Raw genomic sequence first — 19,064 nt, 5'->3', positions numbered from 1 at the left:
ACTTAATGCTAATGGATGAAAATTCTTCGTTCAGACATTATAAGCCATGTTTACTGTAGGACTTTCCCCCCCAATCTTCCCCAACAGAATTCCCCAACAAGTTAACTGGAAACTTTGTGAATTGCTTACAGCTGCTTGAATGCCAACCAAGTTCTGTAGAAGAAGCACATCTGCATCTCCACCCCTAGTATTACTATGAATGTACAGTGCAGAACTCCACAGGTGACAGCACATATTAATTTACAGAGAGTGTGCTGCTGTTTCTGAGAGTATGGAAACTTGTCTACGGGCTCATATCTCAGAATCCTTCCTCATGTGTGCTAAAGATACTCTAAATAACTGATCAGTGGTTTCTTCAGGCTATTTGTGAGAGCGTGTGGCTTTAAAAACAGGCAGTAAGATTGTGAATTGATTTCCTGCAGCTCATATATATTGCATTAGAAATATCAGTGTTTATTCTATATTATATACACTACCTTTCACAAGTTTTGTGAAAAAAAAAGTAGGAATACATTACATTTTAAAATATATTAAAATTGAAAACTGTAATGATATATCAAATTGTAATGATATTTCATAATGTTGCTGTTTTTTCATAATGTCACCAAGGTTTTTCAACCTTGGTGAGACCTATTTCAAAAACATTTGATATGTTATATATTATATCATAGTAGAAGATTCAGCAGTGACTATTTATTTATTTCGGTTCTCAGTCTGTCTATATTAGAATTAGAGTTGTAATATAAGACGTTATCAGTCACATGACATTTACGGCTCAGGTGATTGGCTCAAAAATGTTTTTTGAACTGAGACCCAAAGATGACAGCATAAAGATCTTGTTCTTCAGGGCCAAACAACTGCCATTGAAATGATTTTTTCTTTCTTTCTTTTTTGGCAGAATGATTACCATTTGTATAACCACAGTTTTACCTCAGATACTAATTTTAGCTATATTAACCATTGTTTTTTGGTAGTTGTAGCAAAATCATGGTTAATTTTCGTAAGTGAGGTGGACAGATTGATATCAATTTGACATTTCCCCCCACAAGGCCAATTTCACTGTTTATGACACTGACGCAGGAGAAACTGTACAAAGTCCATAACGAACAGTGAAGGAGAGATGTGTGTGTGAATTTAGCAATTGGAGGGAAACAGTGGTTGAAGAGAAAACAAGTATTTTTTAGGATGATAATAGCTCAAGGAATGAAAGTTGAAAGGGTAGCAAATGAAAAAGATAATCCGAAATTCCCAAAAGCATTTTCAGGTTGATATAATGTGTTATTGAATGAGGACTAAAAGTACATGTCAGAGTGTGTTGCCATGGTTGCTGTATAGGGTTGAGATTAAGTTTAGTTAAGGTTAGAATACGATATGTTAACTTGCATTGGTGAACTTGAGATACCCTGGGCTTAACATACATGTGCATCTTGACGTCTGTTTCGAAGACGTGTGCTATAGTGAGACAGACAGATGTCCTGACCATGAGTGAAGGAAGGAGAAAATGAGGGACAGAAAGGAGGAGAGATATATTTGTGGAGACAGCCTCGGTTGCCAGAGGAGATTACTAATGTGTAAAGAAACCCTACACTCTCCTTGATGGACTCACTCACGCACATACACACTCTCAGCCCGCTCTCGCAGGATGCACAAAGAGCATGTTTAGATTTCGGGCCTCACATTTTGCAGTTCATTCTGACATAAATCAGTTTTAATCAGAAATTTCAATATCAGCACCTAAGGGAAGCTCAGTCCCGGGGGAAAAAGATGCATATTTTACAAGCTCAACAAGACAGGCGTAGACAAAAATATTACATCCAAAAAATATGTATATATATATATATTTATTGTAGTTTAATTCATTCATTCCCCTTACCACAAAGTCTGACCTTAAAGAGATAGTTTATTCAAAAATTTATATTCTGTCATTAATTACTCACCCACCCTCAGTGTCGTTTCAACCACAGAAGTCTTGCATTTATCTTTGAAACACAAATGAAATTTTTTATAAAGCCAGGGAGATTTCTGTCTTCCCATGAAAATCAATTCCACCAAAATTTTTAAGCTTCAAAAAGTTCATAAAGACATTATAAAAGTAATCCATATGAATTAAGCAGGTTTATCCAAGTTTTCTGAAGAGACACAATCATTTTATATGATTAACAGATTTATTTTAGTCTTTTAGCCACATATTGTTAACTTTGTCTTTATGAATTTTTTAAGCTTTAAAGTTTCGGTGGAATGACTTCCAATCTCTCACGTTTTATTAATAATATCTTCATCTGTGTTTCAAAAATGATGATAGAATTTTCATTTTTGGCTGAACTATTTCTTTAAAGATATAGTTGAAATTGATGTAATTGATGTTTTGTCATCATATCATCACCCTAATTTTGTTCCTGAACCTATTTTCCAAAGGCTGCTCTTTCTGCTCTTTATCATGACTGGAAAGTTGAAGGTGAACTTTGCCTCATACCCCTTCATTTTTTTTTTTTTTTTTAAAACTGATTTTTAACATCTTTGCAAATTTATTAAAAATAAAAAACTAAAATGATTCCATTGCATAAATATATCTGGGACAGTTGAAATTTAGCTCAGGAGCATTAATTTTGCTTGTAGATACTACTACACTTCAAGAGAAGTTAACCTGTGGCAAATTCAATTGAATGGGTATGATCTGGAAAGGCACACGTCTTAATAAAAGGTTTAACAGTTGATAATGCAAATCAGAGCAAAAACCAAGCCCTGAGGTCAAAAGAACTGTCTGCAGAACTCAGAAACAGGTTTGCGTCAAGCCATACATCTGGGGAAGAGTTCAGAAAAAAATTCTGCTTCATTGAAGGGTCACAGAAGCATGTAGTCTCTGTTACCCTTAATGAAGAAGTTTGAAACAACCAGGACTCTTCCTTGAGCTGGCCTCCTGGCCAAACATAGCAATTGATGGAGAAGGGCTTTGGTTAGTGTGGTGATCAAGAACCTGATGGTCACTCTAGTTGAGCTCCATGATCATATGTGGAGATAGGAGAAATCTACAGAAGGACAAACATCACTGCAACACTCCACCGATCTGGGCTTTATGGCGGTGTGGCAAGACTCAATCCTCTCTTCAGTTAAGACACATGAAAACACACTTGGAATTACCAAAAAAAAAAAAGCACCTAAAGGACCCTCAGACCCTCAGACTGTGAGAAACAATATTTTGTATATATACTCTGATCAACCTGTTCAAAAAGTGGGATGTGTTCAATAAAGACGTGAAAGATTATAATTGTTTTTGTGTTGTTAAATTAAGTTTGCCAATGCTTGTGACTTTGAAAATCAGAAGACATTTTATGACCAATTAATGTAGAAAACCGACGGATTCCAATGGCTTCACATTCTTTTTCTTGGCACTATATCTCTTTGTGTGCATGACATGAGTGCCTGAAAGCACGGCTATGCAGGGTGGCTCCGTTTCAACAGTTTCTAATAATACAACAGTCTGTATTAGGAGAACATCCCTGGTCGTTCACAATGTCACTGTGACTTTGTCTGGCTCCAGCCCCTCCTACCTTGGCACAGCGGGAACGAGAGCCACGTAAGTCGTGCTGACAGTACTGTGCTGTCACACAGCGGGCACACAGAATTTGGGTTGCAGGTGGGTCACAGCGACAGCCCCATTGAACATTCTCCAGTGTTCTTTTATCTTGGGTGTCATTGCAGGTTAACAGAGCATGCAAATGCAACACACTGGGTTACCTCAGATTAATGTGAGTTCCTAAGAACATGGTCTTATAATAGTCCTGCTCAGATCAGTTGCTGTTAATGAATGAGTTCATATGAAATATTCATATGCAGTGTTAATTACATTTTAGAAAATTGTGAAAATGCAAAATGATTCCCTTTGTCGTTGCAATTTTTCAGAGGGTTTACCTGACTCACTTTCTCTCTCTCTTTCACACATTTCTCACATAGACACAAAGATGGAACATGATTTACAGCTCTTGTATCTTACTGAGTGTAATTGAATCAAACCTCTTCTGTTCAAGAATCTTTGCCACTGACAGGGACAAAAAGGATATTCGAAGAATGAACTGCAACTGCTTTTAGCATTGTTTAGTTGCACATGCTGTCTGCGTTATTTTAGTACTTGATTCATCAAAAAAAAAAAATCAAAAAATTGAGAATTATGAGTGCTAGGATGCAGTAGACCAGGTGTTTCCAAACTGGGGTTCTGAAATGTCCAGAAAATCCTATGGGATCTGTGGAAAAGTTCAGAAAAAATCAAAACAAAATTTTATGATTTTGATATTACGGTTTCATTAAATTCAGAAATCATGAGATTAATCACAGTTATTTTATATTTAATTTATGTCTATTGAAATACATAGTTTAATAAATAAATACATAAATAAGCAAAAACAAAATTAGTTAAAATGTAGAGAATTAGTTTTTTACAGATTCATTTTTATAAATGAGATTAATCATAATTATTTTAGGTTTTCGCGGGAAATTCGAGCATGGCACTGCGTCATTACGAAAAGGTCCTGCTTGGGAAACAGATTTTCGCCAAACAACAGAGTACTATGTAGTCATCTGCCTTGTTTTTCCCATTTACAAATTCCACCCTCAGAAAGAGCAGGATAGATGCTGACAGACAAGAGAGTGAGAGTGGCAGAAATGGAGCCGAGAAAGCGCTCAACAGATGAAGTGAGAGAGAAACAGCAGAGGGAGGTGGCTTGTTTATTGGAGGTGGCAGAGACATAATTAAATCCCACCCTATTCTTCTGTGTTGTACTTATATTCTGCCAGTATTTATTACACGTTTGAATGACATCTGATTGAAGAGGTTTGACAAAGAAGTGGAGGTTAAAGCAGGTCAAATAAAGGTCATTTATACTTATGGCTTGATGAAAACTATGGACTTTTTTGGAAAACTATGCAGTGCATATGTTGCATGCTTCACTTTTGCACCCCTGGCTGTCTGAGTGGTGGAATAGCACAGTTTCTGCTCTGAAGGCTTAAAGCTGAGCTGCAATTGTGTGAATTGAGCTCAGTTTTGGTCACTGACATTCTGTACACACCTGTTGCTTGTTGTCAGCTGTGTTGTCAGCAGGAGCATCTGTTTGTTGGTGTGAAGACTGTATAGAAACGTGTTTGTTTGGTATGGACCACGTTTTGGCACCTGTAGATCCCCACAGCCACATAGAGTTACAGGTTTTCATTGTAGCAGAGGTGAATATTCACATATCTGCATTAATGACCTCTAGATTAATGTGTGTCTACTCTCAAAGCAACAACACCAAATCAAAGTGAAAACACCCCCCAAGAGTAGAACTTGTATGTTTAAAATGCTGAGTATTGTTATATAGTAGTATTGTTATATGAAAATGTTATATAGTAATAATTATTGTGTATTAATTAAATAATAATAACAATAAGCTACAAAAAAAAATTGTAATAAAAATTAATATTACTAATAATATTAAAGGGATAGTTCACCCAAAAATGAAAATTCTGTCAATAATTACTCACGTTCATGTCGTTCCAAACCCGTAAGAACTTCGTTCATCTTCGGAACACAAGTTAAGATATTTTCGACCCTGCATAGACAGCAATGCAACTACCACAGTCCAGGCCCAGAAATGTAGTAAGGACATTGTTAAAATAGTCCATTTGACATCAGTGGCTCAACCGTAATTTGATGAAGCTACAAGAATATTTTTGTGCACAAAGAATGTACTTTTTTATCATTGTCCTTACTACGTTTCTGAGCCTTGAATGTCTTAGTTGCGTTGCTGTCTGTGCAGGATCAAATATCTTAATTTGTGTTCCGATGATGAACAAAGATCATACACGTTTGGAACGACATGAGGGGGAGTAATTAATGACAGAATTTTTTATTTTTGGGTGTACTATCCCTTTAAGAAATACTTTTTATTTTATGATATGATTTTATGATTTTCAGTCGCTAATCGAGTTAAGTGTCATTGTCTAGTTCATAAATTAAATTAACTGTTTTAAATGTCAATTTATTTCTTAATTTGAAAAGTGATTTATTAATTTATTATTTAATGGCACATTTAACTACATCTATGATTTGAAGATTCGTTTACCTTTTTGTAAAATAATACATGGTAAACAATATGGAAACCAAGTATATGTATATAAATGCATATACATACGTACGTATATAAATATACATAACAAATGAATAATGACTCTGAAGAAGAAATCTGTATAAAAATCTGAATTTATCTTCCCCCCAAAATTTTGTCATCATTTAGGCTACTCACTCACTCCAATTCCTAACAATTTCTTCTTTTTTTCTCCTGCTGAACACAAAATAATATATTTTCAAGAGTGTGGGTAACCAAACAGTTGACTTCCAAAATATTTTTCCCAACAGCTGTTTGGTTACTGTGATAAGATGCCACCTTTGCGATAAGTTTGTGAAATTTCATCCTTCCTAGAAATTCCATGGTCAACTGTAAGTATTATAACTGGAAAGTGGAAGCGTTTAGGAACAGCAGACCATGTAAAGTCACAAAGCGGGATCGTAGAGGCGTATGGTGCGCAGCAGTGTAGTTGAATTATAGTTCAAAGTGTAGTTGAAGATAGCTGAACAATAGTTGAAGATTTCCAAACTTCCACTGGCATTAATATCAGCACAACACTTCCTGCTTTGTGAAATGGATTTCCATGACCGAGCAGCTTCATGCAAGCCTCACATCGCCACAATGCCAAGCACTGGATGGAGAGATGTAAAGCATGCTGCCACTGGACTCTGAAGTAGTGGAAAAGTGTTCTGTTATGGTTCTCTGTTTGGCAGTTTGACGGGCGAGTCTGGGTTTGGCAGATGCCAGGATAATGTTACCCATCTGACTGCATTGTGCCAATTGTAAAGTTTATTGAGGGAAGAATAATAATATAGGGTTGTTTCTCAAGGTTGGACAGGGCCCCTTACATCCAATGAAGGGACATCCTAATGCATCAACCTACCAAGACATTTTGGACAATGCTATGCTTCTAATTTGTGGGAACAGTTGGCAATTCCAGCATGACCAATTCTGTATTAATGTCTATGTATTTAGAATGCATTGTATTTAGAATGTCATTAAAGTCCCTTTTGGTGTAATGGACAGGTGTGTGTCTCTATTTTACTCATCCTCATAAGATGGATGCAGTGTGGTCATGCAATGACATTGTGGCGTAAAATGGAGCATGTTCATTCTTTCCTGTCTTTGCTAAACTATTTTTACAGACTCTAAATTGGTTCACAGTTTACAGTTGCAACATTCTGTAAAGGTCAGAACTGTAAAAACTATTTTTACAATGAGTTGTTACCATTTAGTGATCTAAATATTAAAGTTATAGTCATATAAAGTCATATATTTCCAACGTATTGGAGACATGTAGGTCTAATGTGGCTCTGAACATAGAAACAGCACTCACTTCCTCAGGGAGTATAGTTAAAATAGAGAAAGAGGGCAAGATATATTTCCAAGATATTGGAGACATGTAGGTCTAATGTGGCTCTGAACATAGAAACAGCACTCACTTCCTCAGGGAGTATAGTTAAAATAGAGAAAGAGGGCAAGAGAGAGAGCTTGTGTTTTGTATGGTACAGTCTTAATCCTTATATGATAGCAGTTCCAGCCACTTTATTTCTCTCATCCATCATATATAAAATTATTTTATATTTGTATACCGTTCAAAAGTTTGAAATGTGAATTCTTTAGAATTTTCTATTCATCAAAGGAAAAAAAGTATCACTGTTAATACAAAAATATTAAGCAGCATAATGGTTTTTAGATTGATAATAATTAGAAATGTTTCTAAATCAGCATATTAGTGTGGGCCAGTTGAGAAAGGTTTGCACAGTTATTTTCACTTTTTCTTTCCTCTACTAAAGTAAATAGAGTTCACAGAAACTGATTGTTTCAACTTGTTTCCTAATGTAATTTATGAATATGTATTGTGCTGATTGTGAGTATGCAATTTTACAAGGAAATTAAGTCTGAAGTCTTAAATGAGTCAAAACGTTTCATAAACTATTTACAGTACGTAATGTTTTACAGCTCGCTGGGTCGCCCCTGCCCCCAGCTTCCCTTTCCAGAGGACCGAACGGGATCCTATCTCAATTTTCCATTCACTGCTCCAAGTTTCCATCCCTCTTTTTTTCACCACATCCATTTTCCCCCAAGCCGTAGCACAATACTTAGCATGTATGTGCTCTGTTTTTATGTCTACGGTGGTGGTTGTGATCATACTGTTGTTGTAAATCTCATGAAGAGAGTTTCAATCAAATTTCATCAGCTAAACCAAAAGGGGCTGGCAGCCTTTCCCGTCTCCATACGCTGTTGAATGAGCTACATTCTGGCACTCGTGATCCATAACAATAATTAGTTTTGATGATTCATCTCACCAGAAGGGATCAGAGAGAGGAATTGATTTGGCATAAGGCTTGTTAGGGTTTGAGCTGTTTTTTTTTTTGTGTCCATAAATTATTATTATTTTTTTCCCTCTGGACAGAAGAAAATTTAGTTGCTGTTACAGATGCAGATTTCATTGTCAAGCTGTTAGCTATGAGCAATATAGAGTTTCAATCAGATAGCACATACTATCAAAATACTTCTACTGTTTTTTTTTTCTGAAGATATTATGGCTTATATATATTATGGCATATATATAGCTGAAAATTATTAGATTTCTGTTTTTATTTATAATTTATTATTTGTTATTCAAACTTTAAAATGCATATATAATTAGGCTAATCATTTAATTGACATATTTATTTCACCCTCAGCTGAACCTGTAATAAGAGCTATCAGCGAAACAGATCTGGCCAACACATATTTGCATTCTGGAGAAAGTCAGAGGTTTCTATATACAGTGTGTTTTTGCAGCATTGAGCAATGTAGCCAATCACAGACATGTTGATTTCTTGAACGCAATGGCCAGTCAGAAGTGTTTAAGTCAGAATCCACTGACCATTCAAAACACCAACGTTTTTGTTCAAAGCTTAGTTTTCATTTCAATAAAGTGTTGACACGATATAAGAGATTCATTGTGTAGTGTAGAGTGCTTGATTATAATGGAACTATGTGAGAAACTTTAACTCTAAATGACAGGCTGATAGGTCTGCTAGTAATCACATTGTTATCTACACAGCACAGCTGATTGGTTCATCACATGAACAGCCAATGAGCTTGCTGCTTAACATTCAAATACTTGAGTGTTCGCTGTAGCAGTTTGCAGCATGCTTTCAGAAACCCTCCACCTTCCCCAGCTCCACCTGTATAGATCTGCTATGTTATATGTGCAGCAGCGGTATACATTACATACTCTCAACAGCATGTCTGTGGATGCATTGGGAGTTTTTCGCAGCTGCAGCAGCGTGGCAGAACTGTTCCGCCAAGACCAAATACATTAACATTGCCATATATATTACCATGCTAATCTTTCCAAGAGTTGTCATGACAGAACTAAAATGATTGACAGATTTTTTTTATTATAAAGGGAGCGCTCTTTGCATTCTTTCTAGGTTATATGTAATCCATTTAGAATTTGAATTCTATATAAAGTTTACCTGCGTGTAAGTTTAAGAGTGTGTGAGTGACATATCCATGCAGTGCTATTGTTTGATACATTCATATAGCATCAATATGCTCATACCAGTCTTGCCTTAAGCTGAGGCCTCTGGTGGTTGGCCCTCATGGCTAAATATACTGCCTTTCCTCACGTGGTTCTTCTTCTCAGATTACATTGTTTTTTTTTTAAAAGAAAATGTTCCCACTAAAACCGGTCAAATTCATCACCCTCCAGCAAGAGGGAATTTTCAGCAGCACCTTGTTTTGTGTGTGCGGTGGTTTGTGTTTTATGCTGCAGGACGTCTTGCATACATTCAACACGCTCTGCAGCCATGGCTTTGAGTCACACTGATAAGATTCATAGGGGTGGTGACAGGATAAGGACCTCGGTACAGATTCACTTACATGACACCCATATCCTACCCTTTACACCTCTCCCTCTCCCTCTGCCCCACACTCGTTCTGCTTTGCTTTAACGGGCTTCTATAGTGCTATATAGTGCCCTTAGATGGAGGCGCAATGCATGTTGTCTGCTCAACAGTTTTAGATTTATGTTGAGTATTTAAAACAGCAGGTGGCTGGTCAGCAGTGCTGGGCTAATCTGAGACTGTGGGCGGGGTTAAAAAATGTATAATCATTGATTTTATATGCATCACCCTTCATGTCATAACAAATTAAGAATGACACCCTTTAATGATATTGTTGGTCAGCCTAAAATTAAAGTTTTGTCATTTACTCACCATCATGATGTTCCAAATCCATATAGCATGCCATATAAGCCATATAATCTAAATAAAATGCTACAAAACTGACAAAAAGCACCTTTAATATGACTTGTGTGCTCTAATAACAGGATTTCTCCACGTCTTTAAAAAGTCTTAATTAGTCCTTCCACAAATTAAAACGGTATAAAGGTATTAAATCAGAAAAGAAGGAAAAGAAGGTCTTAAATTCATAAAGCCATGGCATTAAATGTTGCATGCACTGCAAAAAATTAATGTTTTCCTCAGTATTTTTGTCTTGTTTTCCAATACAAATAACATTGAATCAAGATACGGTTGTTTGAGATGAAAAATGGAGACATGTAACAAAATTGAAGTGAGTTTATGTGGGGAATGAAAGTTTGTTTTCTCTTTGAATTCAGTAGATTTTTCTGAGCCCATTGGCAGATATTTGCTCTTTTTTGAATCATAAACCTTAATTAAACTCCTTCATTTGGATCAGTTTCACAGAAAACAAGACTTAGGTCATTTTGCTTCTCAAGTAAATGTATCTTGATTTAAGATTTAGACATTTGCGCTGGAAAACAAGACAAAAATGCTAATGAAGAACATCAGTTTTTGCAGTGTGATAAGAAGGTATGGTAAAAGCTATGAATTAAGATGACAGATTTTTAGTAATTATAAAAGGAGCACTCTTTGCGTGCTTTCTAGGCTATATATAATCCATTCAGAATTTGAATAAAAGTTTTGTTTTTCATAATGCTAAGATCCAGCAGCCAAAAATGGAGACATGTAACAAAATTGAAGTGAGTTTATGTGGGGAATGAAAGTTTGTTTTCTCTTTGAATTCAGTAGATTTTTCTGAGCCCATTGGCAGATATTTGCTCTTTTTTGAATCATAAACCTTAATTAAACTCCTTCATTTGGATCAGTTTCACAGAAAACAAGACTTAGGTCATTTTGCTTCTCAAGTAAATGTATCTTGATTTAAGATTTAGACATTTGCGCTGGAAAACAAGACAAAAATGCTAATGAAGAACATAAATTTTTGCAGTGTGATAAGAAGGTATGGTAAAAGCTATGAATTAAGATGACAGATTTTTAGTGATTATAAAAGGAGCACTCTTTGCGTGCTTTCTAGGCTATATATAATCCATTCAGAATTTGAATAAAAGTTTTGTTTTTCATAATGCTAAGATCGGACCAGCAGCCACATGGTGCAAAGCCACCCACATATAAATATGCGATTCACTCTCAAAATTGCAATGATTGACATTGTGATAACATGTCAGGAGTGTCTAGTGCCACCCTAGACCCCTCTCTGGCTCCGCCACTGTATTTTTCTTGCGCTTGAACCGATAAATACACACAAAATTATGTGTGTATGTCTTAAGTGAAGTACATGGTGAAGTGGTGAAGTGAAGTGGATGTGAATTATTGTATTGGATCCATGCATTCAGTCTTAAAGTGACAGCAGCCTATAAATACCTGCTGCTGTCTGTGTCATTTATGTTAACAAAAAAAACAAAACACAGTTAAAAAAAAATTATTATACAGTGTTATTATACAGTTAATTGTTACATTTCTATACCTGAATGCTACTATTTTATTTGTAACTTTTTTCTGTTGTATATATCTATGTTTGTAATTTGTGCATTTGTTCTTTATTTCATTACTAACTGTTCACTTGTTTGAACTTTATTAGTTAGGCTAGAAGTTTTTGCTCTGGTATCGAAGAAGTACTTCAAGTGTTCTTTAAGATGAGTGAGATCAATAATTAATTAAACTAAATCTGATTGGTTCTTTGTGTTTACAGGACCCGGAAATGGGCGATGCAGATGCAGGAGGAGCTGGTGCAGTTGATCGATGCTGAGACCGGCATACAAGAGCTCCAAAAAGTAAGACCACACATTTGTTTTTCAACACGCTAAACAAATTTTATGCAGCTATGAATATTTTATATACTTCCACAAAATAAAATACAAATGTGAGTCACATTAGCTTGATAATTAGTATATATCCCAGCTATAGAGTGCTACAGCGGCTTTAGTTCCGGAAGTATGTTGAAATCCGGACGCAAGTTGAAATAATGCAGGCTGATGGCTTCAACAAAAGCATATACCATTGATTAACAAAATCCAAGCTTATAGTAGATCATGTCTCAGTTTTAGAAGTTGTCCTTAAAAATCTATTTCCCTGTGCAGAAAAGGAATGTTTATATTTATATTTATATTTTCGTAATTAGTTGGTGCTTTTTCTATTTGCATGTGTTTTCTGAAGTTGCAGCGCGTTGAACTCTCTCGGCCACTGTAGCCACAACCGTTTTTACATTAGACTAATTTTGCAGGTACATATTTTATAAATGCTATGCTGTCTTTAAGTGTGACCCCGCCAACCGTTTTTACATTAGACTATTTATATTTATATTTATATTTATATTTATATTTTCTTAATTAGTTGGTGCTTTTTCTATTTGCATGTGTTTTCTGAAGTTGCAGCGCGTTGAACTCTCTCGGCCACTGTAGCCACAACCGTTTTTACATTAGACTAATTTTGCAGGTACATATTTTATAAATGCTATGCTGTCTTTAAGTGTGACCCCGCCAACCGTTTTTACATTAGACTATTTATATTTATATTTATATTTATATTTTCTTAATTAGTTGGTGCTTTTTCTATTTGCATGTGTTTTCTGAAGTTGCAGCGCGTTGAACTCTCTCGGCCACTGTAGCCACAACCGTTTTTACATTAGACTAATTTTGCAGGTACATATTTTATAAATGCTATGCTGTCTTTAAGTGTGACCCCGCCAACCGTTTTTACATTAGACTATTTATATTTATATTTATATTTATATTTTCTTAATTAGTTGGTGCTTTTTCTATTTGCATGTGTTTTCTGAAGTTGCAGCGCGTTGAACTCTCTCGGCCACTGTAGCCACAACCGTTTTTACATTAGACTAATTTTGCAGGTACATATTTTATAAATGCTATGCTGTCTTTAAGTGTGACCCCGCCAACCGTTTTTACATTAGACTATTTATATTTATATTTATATTTATATTTTCTTAATTAGTTGGTGCTTTTTCTATTTGCATGTGTTTTCTGAAGTTGCAGCGCGTTGAACTCTCTCGGCCACTGTAGCCACAACCGTTTTTACATTAGACTAATTTTGCAGGTACATATTTTATAAATGCTATGCTGTCTTTAAGTGTGACCCCGCCAACCGTTTTTACATTAGACTATTTACCCCCCGCGCATAGATAATGTCTTTTGAGACAATTTCCAGCAAGTAAACCTGAAACCTTAAACCCCTCTCTTTATCTTTTTCTATCAGATTTTCCTGCAGTTTCGGAACCACTATAATGTGAAACAAAACAACGCTACACAGCTGGTGGCAAAAGCTGCACGTGAAATCGAGAAACTTCTTGCCAGTCGTTCCAAAGCTCTAGAGGTAAGTAATGAGAATTATTACACATTATCATCTCATAATACAAAACATATAGCACCTTTAAGAGGTTTTGAGATATTTACACTGAATATACATGTGTGATTTGATGCAGTTTGGGTTATAACCATGCACAACAATGAAATTTGCTTTATAATCATGCATATTTCCTGTTGAGGTGTATTCCATGTGTCTCAGAATAGCATACTTGAATACTACTTTTTCTATTTCATCTGTATGCATAAAATACCTAGATGATCTACTACATTTGCAAAAATTAGCAGTGTACAACCAAAATGTGCTACATGGAAACATGTGCACAGTGATATGTAATAAATACTATATCTTTGATCAAAAAATAGTATATAGTGTAGATACAATGTAGTATGTACTAAGTTAGTGTTCCAAACATACTCATTGTTTTTCTCTGCTCCGTTCAAACCCTTCAAATATTTTATATTTTTAGTAAATTAGATCTTGCAGAAAGATCCAGCTTGGATCGACCTGCATTGATCCAGCTCTGATAAAACCGGGTCCAGAATGTTGGCAGGGCTGCTTGAAGCTGAAAGTTAATTAGTTCGTCGATACACGCTGTCCTTTTGATTTTCTTTCTTGATAAACTGTACGCTGTGTGCCCTAAAAGCTACATTTCAAGAGCATTTTCCATTAATGTATGAATAGAAATTATTATATATCATTATGCAGGCTCATTTTCCAAGATAGTGGAGAAATATTGCATGTTGTGTGTGCTTAAAGGGGTCTAGTCTTTGCAACTTTACAGATCTTCTTTATGCACCAAGAGCTTGTAACACTTCAAAGAGAAAGGAAAAATTGAAATAGCATCATATGACCCCTTTAAGCAGGGTTAGTCAGTGTTATAAATGTTTAACTCTTGCCCCTGAAGTGCAGGTGATGTATATGGCAGACTGTGTGGAGCTGCTTTTATTGGTCAGCATTACACACATCACTGACAGCTCACCCTGATGACTAAATGAAAGTATTGACCTTTCACTCTCTCTCTCTCTTACTGTCTCTTTCCTTTTTTTCCTCTGCTGGCTCTCGTCTGTCATGTTTAATTGGTCTGAATTAAGTGCTCTTGTTTTAATGGATATGGAAGCACTGGTGTGCCTCATATGATGGAAATAACTGCTCTTAGGTCATTGGATCTGTAATAGCTGACTGTGGTGTGAGGACAGCTTGGCTCGTTGCTTCTCTGTCCATTTGTGTGTATGTATTTTTGGCAGATTGTCTCTACCTTCAGTCACATTACCCAAACTAGTTGCTGTCCTCATGTCACCCCATTTAAAGTAGTCTTGATCCAGTGTTTTCCCTCTGCCGTCCACCAGCACAAACACAGGCTTGCTTGTGTTCTTTGCTCTCTTTATCACATTCAGAACAAAAAAGATTTCAGTGACTCATTGGAGTTTCTTGCGCATCCTGCCTATAATTAGAAGATTCACAAGAACATCAGGTTTGGCATCTCTAGTGAATCAAGAAGAAAATGCATTTAAATGCAGCTAATTCAATTTTGTCGTTAAGCACTGAAGCGTACTTGTTTACAATGTTTACTTTTATGGTAGAGTATATTGATTTTATAGTTTTATTACAAGAACTGCAAAGCTGAATTTTCAACAAAAGGAACATTTAATACTAAGAATACTAATTATTTTGATTGTCGAAAACACTTGTGCTGCCTTTTTGTGAAATTAATCCTATTCATCAAATAATCCTGAAAAAATGTATAATATAATAATATATAATAAATAAGGAGAGAAGTGGACGAAGAAAAAATGTCGGCACACCATGGCTCCAAAAAAAATAAATAATTATTGACAGACTCACAGAAATATGAGCACACAGGCTGTTCTTATAAAATATGTATTTTTTAAATTAATATTTTTGTAGAGTATATTGATTTTATAGTTTGATTAAATAACTGTTTTAAAGTGTAATTTATTCCAATGGTTTTTCAGCACAAAAAAAACAAACATTTAATATTAAGAATACTAATTATTTTCATTGTCAAACACTTGTGCTGCCTTTTTGTGAAATATTGTGATTTATTTGTTTTTGTTTATAGTTTGTGGAAACAGTAATTAATTTTTTCAGGTTTGTTTGATGAAACAGTTTGCTGAACTGTTGCATGCTGATTAGTGGCCTTGCATGCTAAAATAAATCAGACATGCATGCAACATAGTTTCTTTTTCTGTCTCTATAGCACAGCTGAAAGCTAAAGATATACAACCATTTTTTTTTTCAGACGGGACATGTAATCTTAGCAATTAATTTGCACACTTTTAGCAGGCATTTATACTTTTTTAAGTCTTACAGCTCAGGAACATTATTTATGGAGTCGCTCATATTCCAGTAAATAGCATAACAGGGAGTGAAGCTTTGGCCAAGGACAGTTGTAAGAGCAGATCTAGACATGTTTATCAGATAATCTCACCCTTCTCTTGACAGTCAGCACACATGACTTTGTACAATCTTAACTTATTCCTGACATCTGTTTGCAGAATCCGTTTTGCTTTATGTACAGTAAATAGTCAGTAAGTTATTGTGGCACCAGCTATCAGATTAACCTGCATCTTAAGTGGGCGGTGCTTGGTTGAATCACATTATCTTTAAACTCATCTACCAAGAAACATCTTATCAAAATAAACAGCTTTTTCTCGAGAACTCTTATTCCATAGCAGGAAGCCAACTGTCACTCTGATGATAAGCATATCGTGCCGATTATGTAGTGCTGTTCACGTTCCTGTTGTTCTTTCCTGAGTGACCCCTCGGGCGCAGGATGGCCACAGATCATGTCTTGTTCTAATCTATATCTGCTGGATGGGGCCTGACTGATCTGGAGGCCAAACGTGACTGTGGACCGCTGTGGTTGGATTAGACTGATCGATTGATTGGCAGCTCAGTTAAGTTGATCAGTGGGAGTCTTTAATTTGGAGCCATCCATCAGCAGCTGTCTGCGCGGTCGATGGGAGTTAACGGAGGTTGCTTGATGTGCGGTCGGGATGCTGTGTTGTCTAACAGGAAACTGAAGGTGCTGCCTGCTGATGGAGACTGTGTTATCCTAAACGTCAATCAAATCATGTAAACAGCAAATATGTCTCACTCATGCCTCTCTCTCTCTCTCTTGACTTTATTCCAATTACAGCAATTCAGTTTATAAACATGAACCTTTCCTTGTCAATCTCTGTTTCTTCAAGCTCTCGCTCTCCAGCTGTTTTCTGGACATTGCTTTTTTTTTTATCCTACTGACCTCCCTATACACCAATGAATTTCAACTAATTTAAAGAATAGGCCTATGTAATATTATACAACATAAAATGGAGCTATCATCAAATGTGGGTATATTTTGACCTTACAATAGTTGTTTTGGACTGCATTTATTAACCTCAAGCATTCAATCTTGTCTCCCAAGATATTATAAGAAAAAAAGTATTTTTTCCTTTTTTTATTTTTATTATTATTATTATTTCATTTTTTTAGAGTATATTGATTTTATAGTTTTATTAACAATTTTTTTCAATATAATTTATTTCTGTGATGGAAAAGTTGAAACATGTAATACTAAGAATACTAATTTAATTGTTGAAAACACCTGCCATGTGTTGTGAAATATTGTGCTTTTTTGTGGAAACTGTGAAACATTTTTAAGCATTCTTTCGTGAATAATAATAATAATAATAATAAAAAAAAATAAAAAAAAAATATATATATATATATATGAATGCTTAAATATATGAATGTTTTTTTAAGAATGCTTAAAATTTTTTTATATATAAAATAAATAACGCAGAGAAGTACAGTAGAAGAAAAAAGTAAAGTCAGCACACCATGGCTCCAAAACATAGTCATTTTTTACCTTACAATAGCCGTTTTGGACTTCATTTGTTGACCTCAAGCATTCAACCTGGTCACCCAAGGTATTATAAGAAAAAAAAGTTTTTTTTATGGGAAATATCAGTAAATGCAAATCAGCATCCCTGGTTTATTTATTTATTTGTTTGTTTATTTGTTTTCATTTATTTATGTTTTCATTTATTTAGTTCTTTTCATTTCTGTAAATTTAAATCTATTTTATTTTTAGACAATAACAAAATCACACAAATTGTGGTTTTAAACTGTATTTAGACATCTCAAGTTTTGGTTACAAGATTACAAATATTGAAACCTCATTTAAAATATAATATAAACTAATATACACAGATAATAAACACCTAATAAAATATTTATTTTGTTCTCTTGAGGTTGACATTTTTTTTAAAGTACCATCTTTCAATACCCATTAAAATGAAAAAAATAAATAAATGGCGTAGTGTTTTCTTTGAAACTGTTTTTACTCCGGAATCGCTAGTAAATTTAATAAATTATTACAAACAAACTGCAAGTAACACAAAACATCCTCCAGTAATCTTTGTTTTAAAAGTCATTTTTTACAGTGTATGAAATGAAGTTTAAAAATTAAATATAATTTTAAGAGCTGCCTAGCCTATTTTGTACCCAATTCATGAAAAGTGTCATATGCAGATGAAACTAAATGCAGTAACTAAAACCTAGTTAGTTTACCTCGTATAACCAAACTGAAATGGAAACTCCTAGTGACTCATAGGCAGGAACTACACAGATAATGCACAGGAGAATCAATTTGCACTGCTTTTCAGTGGAGTTTGATGTTATTGCTAAGATAAACCCACAAAACTTTACCAAGCATAAAAAAACACAAGATTTGAGAATAATAATTTTTAGTTTGATCTTTTTTTGATACTTTATACTTTATTACATAAAAATAGTGTATTTTACTCAACACCTCCTTTATGTCAGGAAAGTGTATGTGTCTTAAAGGGATAGTTTACCCAAAAATGAAAATTTGTTTATCTGCTTACCCCCAGGGCATCCAAGATGTAGGTGACTTTGTTTCTTCAGTAGAACACAAACAAAGATTTTTAACACAAACCGTTGCAGTCTGTCAGTCTTATAATGGAGGTGAATGGGAATCACGGCTTTGAGAGTCAAAAAAACATACACAAACAAAACCAAATTAAACCCTGCGGCTCGTGATGATACATTGATGTGTAAAGACGAAACGATCGGTCTGTGCAAGAAACTGAACAGTATTTATATCGTTTTTTACCTCTGATTCACCGCAATGTCTGAACTGTCCTGAGCGCGTTCTCAGACGCGTCTTCTTCATCTTCTTACCTTACGGCGAATCGCAGACTTATAAGTGCATTACCGCCACCTATCTCTCAAATGGACCATTGACACTCCTAATTGAGATTGTAGATAGACTGTCAATGGTCCATTTGAGAGATAGGTG

At 35.1% G+C, this 19,064-nt stretch overlaps 1 protein-coding gene across 1 annotated transcript in view; it reads left to right on the top strand.

The window, feature by feature from the left end:
- The window catches only part of cacna2d1a (calcium channel, voltage-dependent, alpha 2/delta subunit 1a), an 85,801-nt gene that overhangs the window by 13,137 nt on the left and 53,600 nt on the right, over positions 1-19,064 (top strand). Inside the window, exons 2-3 of the mRNA XM_016550662.1 lie at positions 12,108-12,189; positions 13,628-13,744. Of these exons, the coding sequence (XP_016406148.1) occupies positions 12,108-12,189; positions 13,628-13,744 (199 nt within the window). The remainder of the gene's footprint in view (positions 1-12,107; positions 12,190-13,627; positions 13,745-19,064) is intronic.

Source organism: Sinocyclocheilus rhinocerous, unplaced genomic scaffold, assembly GCF_001515625.1.
Source record: "Sinocyclocheilus rhinocerous isolate Xijiao unplaced genomic scaffold, SAMN03320098_v1.1 scaffold3117, whole genome shotgun sequence".
NCBI lineage: Eukaryota > Metazoa > Chordata > Actinopteri > Cypriniformes > Cyprinidae > Sinocyclocheilus > Sinocyclocheilus rhinocerous.
Note: the sequence above shows the minus strand (reverse complement) of the source record. Positions and strands in the feature narration are given on the sequence as shown.